The 12,961-nt window shown below is 39.1% G+C and overlaps 1 protein-coding gene across 27 annotated transcripts in view; it reads left to right on the top strand.

Annotated features, from left to right (window-relative positions):
- MADD (MAP kinase activating death domain) overlaps positions 1-12,961 on the top strand; it is a 67,851-nt gene that overhangs the window by 44,492 nt on the left and 10,398 nt on the right. For 19 of the 27 annotated variants that reach the window (XM_030481915.1, XM_032919860.1, XM_032919861.1 and 16 more), the window contains 12 exons: positions 378-475; positions 999-1,082; positions 2,305-2,463; positions 2,715-2,823; positions 3,371-3,433; positions 3,838-3,958; positions 5,188-5,293; positions 6,369-6,479; positions 7,394-7,501; positions 7,585-7,749; positions 8,851-8,923; positions 9,869-9,975. In XM_030481915.1, coding sequence (XP_030337775.1) covers positions 378-475; positions 999-1,082; positions 2,305-2,463; positions 2,715-2,823; positions 3,371-3,433; positions 3,838-3,958; positions 5,188-5,293; positions 6,369-6,479; positions 7,394-7,501; positions 7,585-7,749; positions 8,851-8,923; positions 9,869-9,975 — 1,304 coding nt within the window. The remainder of the gene's footprint in view (positions 1-377; positions 476-998; positions 1,083-2,304; positions 2,464-2,714; positions 2,824-3,370; positions 3,434-3,837; positions 3,959-5,187; positions 5,294-6,368; positions 6,480-7,393; positions 7,502-7,584; positions 7,750-8,850; positions 8,924-9,868; positions 9,976-12,961) is intronic. The other 8 variants (XM_030481916.1, XM_030481914.1, XM_030481917.1 and 5 more) reach the window with 1 other exon arrangement.

The raw sequence follows: 12,961 nt of genomic DNA, 5'->3' as shown, positions 1-12,961 counted from the left end.
TTTACCAAGAATAAAGGAAGTGGCTTCCTAGAGTTGAATGGCAACTGCTCTGCATGTCTTTTTGTAACTGGAAGCTACTTGACCTTTGTGTGTCCTGTTTTCTCTCTTGAGTGACTAACAAAGGTACTGTTTAGTGATAGTCACTCCTGGACTATGCCTTTGGAGTATTTGAAATTCAAACTAACTTTTGAAGAATGGCAGATGTGTCCTGCTGGCCTTGTGTTCACAGTACCAAGGAATAAAACAAGTAATTAAATCCAAGGAATGAGAAACCAAATTGGTTTTCTTGGTACTGTTCCTGCTTTCAGTCTGTCATCTGCTTTCTGCCATACTGTTCTTTCTTGGTACAGTAATGATTTACTTTTTCCTTTGTTCAGGGCCAGAAGGTGTGAAACACTTTGATTTGGGAGAAACGGATGAGAAGAAATCCCAAATCAGTGCAGACAGTGGCCTCAGTTTGGCCTCAGGTTCTCAGGTCAGTGGCTTCTATGCTTGCTTTATTTATGTGGTAAGAGAAAGGATTCAATTCTCAGGTTTGAGTATTCTTGAAAGGCTCATTGAGTAAAATTTCTTCTCCCTTCCCTGGTTTAGATTGGATATTAGGAAAAATTTCTTCACAGAGAGGGTGCTCAGGCATTGGAACAGGCTGCCCAGGGCAGTGGTGGAGTCACCGTCCCTGGAAGTGTACAGAAACTGTGGATGTAGATGAGGCTACATAAAAACGTGTAGATGAGGCCCTCAGTGACATGGTTTAGTGATGGACTTGGCAGTCCTGGGGTAATAGTTGGACTTGATGATCTTAAAGGTCTTTTCCAACCTTGCTGATTCTATGATTCTGTGACCCCATGATCTTTTTGACATGCAGGCAGTAGTTTCTGTTTGGCTGGCTAATTAAACCAAGGGAGTGTAAGTATGATTCAAGAGGAATGGGATGTTCCCTTCTTACGATAAAAACTAATGTGACTTTTCTTCCTGTCCTGTGTATGTTTTGACTGCAGAAAAGTGATTTTGACTCTGTTCCCAGCGGAGGACCAGCAGTTATGGTCCGAAGTACAAGCCAGGATTCTGAAGTCAGCACAGTGGTAGGATGTGGCCAAAGTGAAATCATAAGTCATTGCTTGCTAAAGTGGGGGAGAACATTTCATGCCTACATTCTGTGTGGTATGGCTGCATGCTGTCACATATGCATAATGTGTGAGTTCTTTCTCCAGATCTCTGGGTGCGTGGCAAGCATGAGTGTCAGAACATAGTGCTTTGTTAACAGATTGCATCCTTCATATTTGGTGCTTGTTGCTGTTACATATTCCTACATATTGGTGTTATTTATGGAACTACTGGATTGCAATAATTCTATAAATATGCCTTAGTTGTGTATAAACCACCTATAAAGAATGATGTTTAGAAATGTAACCTGAGAGCAAAAAAAGAACAAACTTTCTGATGTATTACCTTAAAGTACTTGAATCATATCAAATGATGTCTGCTTGCTTTCTGATCAAGTATAGACCCTAGAGGGAAAGGTAGCAGGAATGCATTCAGTAAAAGGAGAATGAGCCTTCTCCCTACCACATGTTTTCTGATACAGCATATTCCAGGGACAAAACCCAAGGAACTTTCCTTTTTGCTGTTGTTTTCTACCTCTCAAACCTGCTGCATACCTGTGAATATCTGGCTTTCCAGGATCTTTTCTCAGCCTGTCAACAAGAATAATGCTTTGATTGTCTTTCTCCAATGAACACAGAAATTGTACTTTATTGGATACTGCATCAGATAGAAGAGGGGTCTAGAAAAGCTGGTTAATACTCAGCTATGCCCTCCTCCAAGCTCAGGAAGTTCCAACTCAAAAATTAAAGCACAAGGAATTCCACCTGAACACAAGATAACACCTTTTTAGTTTGAGGGTTGTCAAATGCTGTGGCAATTTGCCCAGAGATACTGTGGATTCTCCATCTGTGGAGATTTTACAAACCTGACTGTACATGGTCCTGAGCAACATACTCTAGCTGGCCCTGCTTGAGCAGGGGAGTTTGTCTGTAGGTGATCTTAACAGATCCCTTCCAGTCCAAACAGTTCTAAGCAGTTCTTCCAATCTAAACAGCCCCTTCCTAAAAGGGCTTTTTGAATCTTTCCTCATCTTTTCCTGAGGAGTAGGATTTGATAAAAGATGATGTTACTGAAGGAGAAAAGGAAAACGTGGCCTTCAGTTGTACTGCTTATTTTGTGCCTTAAGAAGAAACATTTTACATCTTGTGTCTCTGCAGTGTCTTTGTCTATTGAAGGTAACTGCTTTATGTTTCTTCACAGGTTAGTAACAGTTCTGGAGAGACATTAGGAGCAGACAGTGACTTGAGCAGCAATGCTGGTGATGGTCCCAGTGTAGAAAACGGTGGCAATTTGGCCGGATCCAGAGGCACTGTGTCAGACAGTGAAATTGAGACAAACTCTGCTACCAGCTCCATCTTTGTAAGGGCATTGCAGACTTCCCTTTTTTATTTTTATTTTCTGTTAAATCTGTTATGATTTTTACTAAATCTCTTATTTACAGTAATCACTTCAATGTGTGTGGATGTATGGAAGAGAATCTCTGATTCTATTCTAAGGGTTAATCAGCAATGACTTACAATATTAAAATATTAAAGATATAATTTTATATGGATCCATGTCCTTTCTTCATTTCCTAACCCTAACCCTAACACCTCTTTTGTTATTTTCAGGCAAAGTCTCACAACGTGAAGCAGAGCGTGAAGGACAGCAAAGGCAGCACTCCAGGGAGAGCTCCAGAGGATGGGAACCAACGTGTCTATCTCTATGAAGGACTTCTGGGTAAACTATTTTCTTTTTGCTTGGACAGGATGTTTTAGACTGAAGTTTGGATGGAGCCATGTCTGGGGCAGACTGGAATTTTACATTCCCAGGGCCTGTTTTTAACCACTTAGTGTTGTCCATGCTGTTAGAATAGGAGGGTGCATGAGGCCATAAAGAGTAAAGCCAAAGATTTGCTGCAGAGATTGAATAAGGGTAAGAAGAGATGGATGTGAGTGGTGTGCTTTGCATGGAATGTAGGTTGTCCAAGCCTCTTGCTGGTTTTGCATATGAATTCTTTAAGCTGTTGGAAAAAGGGTTAAAGAACTTATTTAGCTATGCATGAGAGGCTAAAAGGTATCACTGATCTTGAAAAAAAGATCCTTCAGCTTAAGTCACTGAACAGAACACATTAGAATACCAATGGCCTTCGAGTGTATCCTTGGATTAGGAGTATATTGACTTTTTGAAATGTATTTCATCTGGACTTGCTGTTAATCAAGAGCTCTCTCTTCCTGTGTTTTTCATCCTTTCCACTTATCGTTCCTACCTGCTTGGAATGCTGCAGGTAGGGATAAAGGATCTGTCTGGGACCAGTTAGAGGATGCTGCAATGGAAACCTTCTCTATGAGTAATAATCTTATCTTTCCACTTCTCTGTGTGTTTGCTGTGATCTCTCTGTGTGTGTGAGATATTCCTGTTTTCCTTGGGCAGTGCTAACAGAATATGAAAGAAGGTGTATTCCTTAAAGAATAGAGATGAGAGGAACTTTTGTGTTGTTTTCAAACCCTTGTTTGAAAAGATTATGCCATGAATTAGCATGAGAAATAAGTCTTGTTTTCTCTTTTACACTTTTTTAAACCACAGTTAATATCAGTTGTGATATTGCTTGTGGTTTAAAAGTAACCTTTTTTTTAATAAGGATTACTTGTGTGTTGGCTTGTGGTATTTTGAAGGAGTGGGAAGGAACAGGAATTCAAGTATTTGGCTGGAATAAATGGAATAAATGCTCATTTTTTTGTATACGTTACACAGGCAAAGAGCGTTCAACTTTGTGGGACCAGATGCAGTTCTGGGAAGATGCCTTTTTGGATGCTGTGATGTTAGAAAGAGAAGGAATGGGGATGGACCAGGGACCTCAGGAGATGATTGACAGGTAAAGTTCTTCAGTAGACCTCTTTCCTCCTCATTGCACCTGGGGCTCAAATAGTAAAAAAAAAAAAAAAGTAATAATATAATAATTTTAATTCTGCTGAACATATTATTGTCACTTTGTAAACCTTGTTACTATACCTGACTGTTCCAAAGTGAGTCTTTTGTCTCTGTGCTGGCCAGTATCTCCTGATACTAGAATCTTGTCTTCAGTTGCAACATCTGTTTTTTTAACTCTCGCGGAGAGGTGATACTTCATGAGAAATGGGTAGCATAAGCACAATCACAGTATGAATAGATGGAATAGGCTAGATCAGTAGTAAAGCAGGAGATTTCTGTGGCAAGATGACTGTATTCTGGAATAAAGGAAGATTATCAGTGTGTGACATAAAGTGAGAGAATGAAATGTCTTCAGGAATTGCATCTTGAGTTTTCTCAAAACGCAAAGTCATTTAGAGATGTTTTTACTTTACAGTTTGTAGTTAAAAGAAATAAACAAAAAACCAAATAGGGAACCACTCTCTAGAAATATCTGTGTGGTTGCTTAAAGCTGGACTGCTTTTAAGACGTTGATCTATGTTTGCTTGCTTCGCCCCCCATCCCCTCCCAGCTCTGTTAATATCTGATCATTCCCTGCTCCATCTGTCACCTGCAGCTGTACCACCTGCACCCATGCTATCATGTAACATGGGATCTGGAAGGCAAAATAAGAACTAGTCTGTGGGGTGCTAGTTTGAAAACTGGATTTTTCCACAATCTACTGGTACCTTACTGGAAAAAGAAGAGTGTCTCTGCGCTTCCTTCATCAGTTCACTCCTGCCTTGCAGCTGTATTTAAGCTCTGAAGGCTGGTAGCTCTTGCTGAGTTTCATGTTCCTCTTCTGGCAGGTGTAATTGTCATGGAGCTGTGACTGATCCAGGAAATGGATAAGCCCAGCAGATTACTGAGAGCTTTCCAACTGAGCAGATGTTATGTACTTCAACCAGTTAATAATTAATGGGAATGTTTAATTAGTGATCACAGTGGTTTACTGGAAAATGCCCATTTGGCTTTCTGTTTTTGGAGGTTTTATTTGCCATACGCTTTACAAATAGTGCTCTATTTGTAAATATCTAAGCATTTATATCATTATATAATTGTAAATATCTGATTCACTAAAGCACTGGCAGAGTGCTTTAGCGAATTAGATAAATTACGCCTTTGAGTCTGTTTCAGATCTAGCTCTTCTTGCAGGTATCTTTCCCTGGGAGAACACGATCGAAAGCGTTTGGAGGATGATGAGGACCGCTTGTTGGCTACGCTGCTGCATAATATGATTGCTTATATGCTTATGATAAAGGTGACTTCTTTCTCTTTAATAGATCACTGCTCAGATTTGAGCAGAATATTGTGTTGGTGTTGTTTTGAAACAATACATCTCTGTCCATGGAGCTCAGAACAGTGAAGTAAAAAAGAATGTCCTACTCTTAATGGAAAAATGGCTTCAGTACCTGGAGATTCTTTGAGAGATGTTGTCTGAGTTTATGCAGTTCTATGCCATAGGTATGCACATACCTTGCCATTAAAAATAGACATTTACTATTTCTACTAGTAACTTTAGAGGCCATTCTTCTTTTTAAGAGTATGGGTTAGAAATTAAGCAAAGAGCATCTTCTAATCTGATTTCCTCACAGCTGCAAATTCCAAACATGGGCAGATTGTGAATATGAGTATCAATAACTGACATGAAATTTGTCGTTACTAGGAAGCAACCCTTTTCTCTCATTCAGTGGGTTTTCTATGTGCACCTTAATGCTGCAGGTGGCTCCTTACAATATCTTTTAGTCTCAACGATTTCTTAGTCCAAACCCTCCCTCATAGTCACTGGAAGATCCATCTTCTAAAATTCTTGTCATGTTTAAAACTAGCTTAGGTTCATTGATTTTACCTGTAACAGATTTGATGCACTGCGCTGTCCAGTGCAACAGCTTTCAGTGCCTCTTCAGAGATGCTCAAGAGCAAGGATGGGATGAAGAACTGGGCAAAAGAAGTGTTGTGGGGTGGTTTTGGTTTGGAGTGAGGTTTTTATCTTGTTCTTGTCATGGTTACTTTTTCCCACCCCTGACTATCAGTTTTGGGATAGAAGGTGGTGGATCTAGAACTTGGTACATATTATTTGTATATAGGATATTTTCAAGCAGTTGGAGTGAAAGCTTTAAGAGGCTAAAGACTGTACCAAGGTATCTCATCTTAGGGCAGCTTCTAGTAGAAACTGCAAAGTTGGAAGGCTGCCTTTTACTAGAGAGGTGAATTCTTCTGAGCTGTCAAGGGGAGCATAATCCTCCAAACCCAACACTTTGGTGTTTTAATTAAGATAGGAGGTGGCACTTGTGAATAAAGAAGGGTTTGTAACTGTCTTGATATTTGCCCTCTAGGTGAACAAGAACGATATTAGGAAAAAGGTGCGCCGTCTGATGGGGAAGTCACATATTGGATTGGTGCACAGCCAGCAAATAAATGATATTCTAGACAAACTGGCCAATCTGGTAAGTAAAACAGTGATGTCTGTGTGGGAGCTACATTGGAGGAAAAAGATTATCAGAAAATTAATTTAAAAATGCTCTACAACACTCACTAAAACATATTACAGATAATTAAATTGAATTATTAAATGCTGCCTTCATATGAATAGAATAAAGACTGGGATGGTATGCTGCTGTTTATAATATTGTTATGCAGTTATCAGTTGGAACCACAATACAAGTATGTATAAACATGACTGTACCACAGCTCTATGCTACTCTATTATTTTCTTAATAGCACTTTTGAGGGTGAGAACCATTTCTCCTACTATGACTGTAATACGTGTTTAGTTGGTTTCCAGGTCATTATAAGACTTGTAGCAATCAGTTTCTATACAAAACTGTTTCTAGTATCTGCTGCTATGCAGAATAAACCTTACCTCCTGTAATGCTGATTAAGAATTTAGGCTAAAATTTAAGTTAATAAAACTAGCCAGCTTTTAATACAGCCATCACCAGGGTGGATGCAAGTTAGGCCCTTTGAAAGCTAATTTTTCAAGGCATTTTTACATTTGGAATTTAGTTTTATGCACAGAAAGGACACAAAATTATCTTACAATTATTTGGGAAAAAGCAGACCAGTTTACTGCAATGTTACTGGAACCCAGACACCTCACTACCCCATACTGAGTATGGTACCAGCATGGATGTTGTTGTAAGCTGTGATAACTGAGAGTCACACTTGTTGAAACTAAACTTACTGGAGTATCTTGCTTAAGGCTTTGTCCAAAATTGCCTCAAATCAGCTGTGTTAAAAATACTTGTTTTTTTTTTTAATTTGTTGAAAATGCTTCTAGTGTCACCTAATGGACTTTTTTTTCAGTAGATCAGGAGAAATTGGTTTCAAAGTTCATTAATGATTGCATATTTTTTCCTAGAACGGACGGGAGCTCCCTGTGAGACCCAGTGGCAGCCGCCACATCAAGAAGCAGACTTTTGTAGTGCATGCTGGGACAGACACAACAGGAGACATATTTTTCATGGAGGTAGAGACAAGAATAATATTAATGCAACTGGTAGCATTCATTAAATACTATTAGAAATCTTATGCAGTATTTTGTGCTCCCAGGTATGTGATGATTGCATTGTGCTGAGAAGCAACATTGGAACTGTGTATGAACGGTGGTGGTATGAGAAGCTCATCAACATGACTTACTGTCCCAAAACAAAAGTGTTGTGCCTCTGGCGGAGGAATGGTCAGGAGACACAGCTGAACAAGTTCTACACAAAGAAGGTAGGCGTCTTGTTTAACACACACAACACTGAGGGAAAGCAGCATAGAACAAACGAATCCTGGGTGTGTTATGTTCCATGTTTGATCAGAAAATAGTATTCTCTCTCCAGCACTGGTTAGTGAACTGCAGTGGCTGTTGAACAGCACTGACATCTGAAGCTGGCATTAGGCCTTGTCCTTTACCTGAGGATAGTAGTACAGCAGGATGTAGTGTAAGACATTATACGTGTAGCTTTTACTTGAGTTTTTTGGTTAGAAGAAAGAAAGCAGCATTAAATACTGAGTAAATGCCTACATTCTCCACTAATAGGAAAGCCCTTTTCTTCTCCTTATAATTAATTGCAAATATAAAGAAGTAGTTTAAACCTGCTAGGAAAACTCCAGTAACTCTTAGAACTCAGTAATTGCTACACAATAACGAGCAAACAAAAGGTGAAGATTTGTAAATGAAGGTATTATATAGAAAGTTTATTATCTTTGAGGTATATGAAGGGATTAGAATTCTGCTTCAGAAAATTTCCTTTTATACAGACCAGGTCATCATAACACAGGTCTGAATACAAAGGGAAGTAGGACAAAAGCACTGTGCTACAGAAGTTACTTGGAAAACTAATTGGTTGTATCTTGGGTTTCAGATAGAAAATGTTCTTATATTTTACTCAGAGATTATGGCTTAACTATTATTTGATACTAGAGAGGGATGTTGGAAGAAGGTGAATAGAAGAATATGGCATAAGGAAATTGATATGAATAACAAAAAGATAGGTTAGATGAGCATGACCAGTAACATTGATTACTGGAAGCTGAAAGAGAGGATTTGTGATACTGTTTTGAGGCTTTTTCTACAGTAGGAAACTGAGTAAACTTGGTTAAATTGCTCATGAGCATGTACCAAGCCATGAACTCCTTACTAGCTTGTGCTATGAAATGATATGAAAGAGTTTCTGTGTCATCTTGAAAAATAATACCATCTAGTAGTTAGCTGTGGTCATTATGCACCACAACGGGCTTGTTCTTTTTGTAGAATCTTTGAATCTTGCTGTTCTTTTCCCTTAGTAATTTGGAAAAATAACATTGTATTACTCTTCTTTTATACGTTAGTGTCGGGAATTATACTACTGTGTGAAAGACAGCATGGAGCGAGCAGCAGCAAGACAGCAAAGCATTAAACCAGGTACAAGATTTTGTTTGTTGGAAACATTTATTGTTTAATCTGCAATCCAAAAAGTATATTTTTATTAATAACTTCATGGAATATAAACTCCTTTTACTTGGAAATCTCAGGGTAGTTTTGTACACCTATGTATATGTAGCGTCATAAGTGTTCAACGTCAGCTAGCTATTGGAGCTTGGAGGAGCTATCATTTTCTTCCTCCTACTATTTATTCAGTTTAATTCGAGGAGGAGGAGGGAAGACTGGACTTTCACTGAAGGTAGAGGAGGCAAAAGTGTGTTTGAAAGCTATATTAAGAATTGGGCAATAATGTAGTATTAAGAATGTGTTTGAAAGCCATTCTCCAGGGTTCAGTGGTTCTGCACAAATGATAATTTTCTAAAAATCAAGCTGAACTGAATGATGCTGAAGAAAGTAGATGAAAATGCCTAGATTGTCATCTATTAATGTCCTCTATTAAATTGTCATTGTTGTAACCATGCTGACATTTTCATTGCTGAATGAATACAACAAAAAATCATCAAGCTCAGATGCACTTAAGACTATGCTGTCTGTGGTATTATGTGATTGCAGTGTCTTACCATGCAGAAATGAAATATGGCATTTAAAATGAACAAACAAAACCCCAATATGAACTAAACAAATACAGATTGAGCTGACATTCATGTCCCTTCATGTAACCAGAATGAACTTTGTTACGATTCTTAAAAATCTAGTGGTTCTCAGCATGCTGTCATTAGTGAGAGGACTCTGCTGAAGTGCTCCTGCCATTCTTAGCAGTGTCCTCTTGCTATGCACATCAAATGGAAATCGTTTGTATTGATTTAGATTTCTTTTCCACATGTCCTGACTTGGCTGACTGCTTTCTATATTTTCTCTCTTTCTCTGGATATTTTTGTTTGTTTGGGTTTTTTTCTTTGATTATTTTTTTTATAACCATCCCAGGCCCCGAGTTGGGTGGTGAGTTCCCCGTGCAGGATATGAAAACGGGTGAAGGAGGTCTTCTTCAGGTCACACTCGAAGGAATTAACCTGAAATTTATGCACAGTCAGGTATGAGGGAAATCTATGAGAAGACTGTGAGCATGAAGCTTTTTGCAGCACGCCTGTGTATGTGTTTCCTCTTCCCAAAGTATCAGCAAGGACAAGGGATAGCATGATGGGGGTAAAAAAGCATATGTATGTTTACACATAAACACACATGCATATATAAATATATATAATGTGTGTAAAAATACACTGAAATTAAATATCCTCAGGAATACTATAATCAACTGAAAAAAAACGTGGGTACAGGTTCCAAGTTACTGTTTCTGGTGGTCTGAATTGTCTAAGCACAAAACCAATGGTAGCCAAGGGACAGAAAAAGTGATCATTAGTAATCTAATCTGCCATAATGCATCACACTGAACATATCCTGATGCCATAAGCAGTGAACCTTAAAGGCACAGTCGTTGAATATTGCAGGTACAATGCTAAAATTTGAGAAATCAGCTGTAGAATTCAGTATGAAAATAAAATGGGAAAGTGGCTGTTGCTGTAATTCCCCAAAATAAGACAAAATTATTCTTTTTTCCTTCCAAAGAGTGGGCACAGAGGAAACACAACTACAATTGTCATTTCTTCCTTTCTCTGGATGTTGTTTCTGTTGCTTCCTTTGATCCTTGTTTTTTATTTTGCTTTGTGTTTTTTTGTTTTGCTTATGATATTAAATGCATGTTATGCTAGACAGTAGAATCAATTTTTAGGGGGGGAGAGAGAGAGTGTGTGTGTGTGAGAGAGAGAGAAAGAAAAGCTTCTGTCAGTCCTCTGTGGAGTGCTTTTTCCTTTCCTCCTGACTAGACTTTTCTCCCCACACAAGCTTTGTTCTTCTTTTGAGGATACATCAGTGTAGATCCCACTGGAAGTGCACGTGCATCTCAAACACACATGCTCAGAATCTTTAATACTTCTCCCAGGGTCACAGCAGCACCATGTGTCTCTCTGAGTTTGTATGTGCCAGTATAAGGAGTGCAGAGTTGGGAACCTCCTTCAGTTTCCTTCCTATCTATTACCAAGGTAGAACTTGGGCTACAGCTGATCTGCTGTAGTATTTCTAACCTACTCCCTGACTTGGTTGTAGATTTTAACTTTTTATTGGATGTGCTGAAATGTGAAGAACTGCAAGAGGAACTCATTGGTAGCACAGAATGAATTTTCACGGTCATTGGAAATGTCAGGTCTAAAGCCTCTGAAAATTAAACCCTGGTCTCGAAACAACAGTTTGATATCATTATAGATGGATGTACTAGAAATTGCTTTGTCCTGAGGTAAGGACACACCCCAGGGGATGTTCTGTTTGTTTCTCCTTTTTTAGCTTCTTCCAGAAGTCAAAAACAACATTGAGCTCAAACTGTTCATCTCCTGAACAGTTTAGGGAGATTTCATAAGCGAACAGCCAGGCACATATACATTTGCAGTTAGAAAAGATATATAAGAAGGTAACCATACCATCATGGTTTCTTAAGTGTAACAGGCTTCATGACAAGACAAAACCACTCAGTGTTAAGCATATAGTGAGCACACATGCACGTGTCCAAAGGAAAAACTCCAAATTCTAGAACGTACCCTTGTTCTTAAAGTCTTTTTGAAGACTCGAATAACATTCTGAAATAAACCTTAGGGAAACCTGATACTGATTGTATCTGATGGTTAGGACCATCACCAGTTGAATTTTGTAACACAGATACCGAGTCCCATGCTAGCACACACACTTGTAGAGTTCTACCTTCATCATATCCTTCCTTGCAGAGAAGAGTGCTCTGGTTTGCTGTCTGTGGTGAAAAGGAGGACAGTCTGTGCGGGTCAGACCCAGGAAGTATGCCAGCTGTCTCTCCCACCTGAAAGATTATTCCTCCTCTTCATCCCCTTCCCAGTGAGCTGTAGCCAGATGAGTTTCATTACTGAAGATGGATATTGAAACAAATATAGTTCTGGAAAATGTATTCAATATGTTTGATTCTTGGTCCGTCAGATTTCCGTTGCCAGCTGGCAAGGGCATTCAGTACCATTTAGTGGGCCTAAGGCATACCCTTGTTTTTCTTCTCAAAGTGTCCAGACAGATATCAGAAGTCTGCCATGTGAGGGTCTGTACAGAATGGACAACTGTAGCAGTTACATAAAGGGCTCCTGCTAGTTGTACGATAAAGTCCCCTCCAATTTCCTTAATCTGGGGATCTAAAGGATGTTTGCATTCTTATTCTAGCACTCATTAGCCAGTCTGCTTGCTTAATAAAAGCTCTGCTATTCTAGATGAATTGTCCTTTCCACTTCTCATATAAATTTTATGAATTGCTCCCTAAGGCAGTTGATTTCAGAATATATATATATGAGCATGATTAAACTCAGGATCCTGCAGCTGTTTCTCTGTGTTGAAAAGGGCTTTTTCTGCGTCTGTTGAGTTTGGATGAGGATGCTGACCAACAAATGCCTACAGGACCTCATCAGGCACAGCTTTCTCTTCATCTGCCTCTCCTTACTCCATACACAGGCTCTGTTCTTGGGGGCCCTCTTTCCAAGTACTCTTTTTCAGCAGTGCAGCTTAGTAACAGAAAGGATTTTTGTTGCTCTGCTTAGTTGGATATCATAGAATTCATTTAGAACAGGGATTTCCAATTTTTTATTTAAAAACAGGAGTAAATAAATGGAGTCTGTTCTGTCCCACCTGAGAAGATGGAACATACTTCTCCAGTGTTAGAATGGTGCTTCCTTTCATGAAACTGTTTTTGAAGGCTCTTGATTTGCAGTGTGTATCCTTTCTTGTACCCCCTTGTGAATCCCTCAGGAGATGTCTTAGATGCGTGGTGGGCCAACCTATTATTTACACATGAGAGTTGTCTTTGGTGCTCACAAATGGTCTCACCAAGCCAGCAGAGCACATAAGTTTAAGAAGAAAAAAAGTTCAAGTCTATCTGTGCCTGTCAGGTCAGAGGAAGCCCTTTGGAGTAGGGAGGAATCAAGTGTCCCTGTGGCATTGGCAGATTATTCTGAGTTCACATCT

This window comes from Strigops habroptila, chromosome 4 (assembly GCF_004027225.2).
Source record: "Strigops habroptila isolate Jane chromosome 4, bStrHab1.2.pri, whole genome shotgun sequence".
Classification (NCBI taxonomy): Eukaryota; Metazoa; Chordata; class Aves; order Psittaciformes; family Psittacidae; genus Strigops; species Strigops habroptila.
This window is presented reverse-complemented; position numbering and strand designations above follow the sequence as displayed.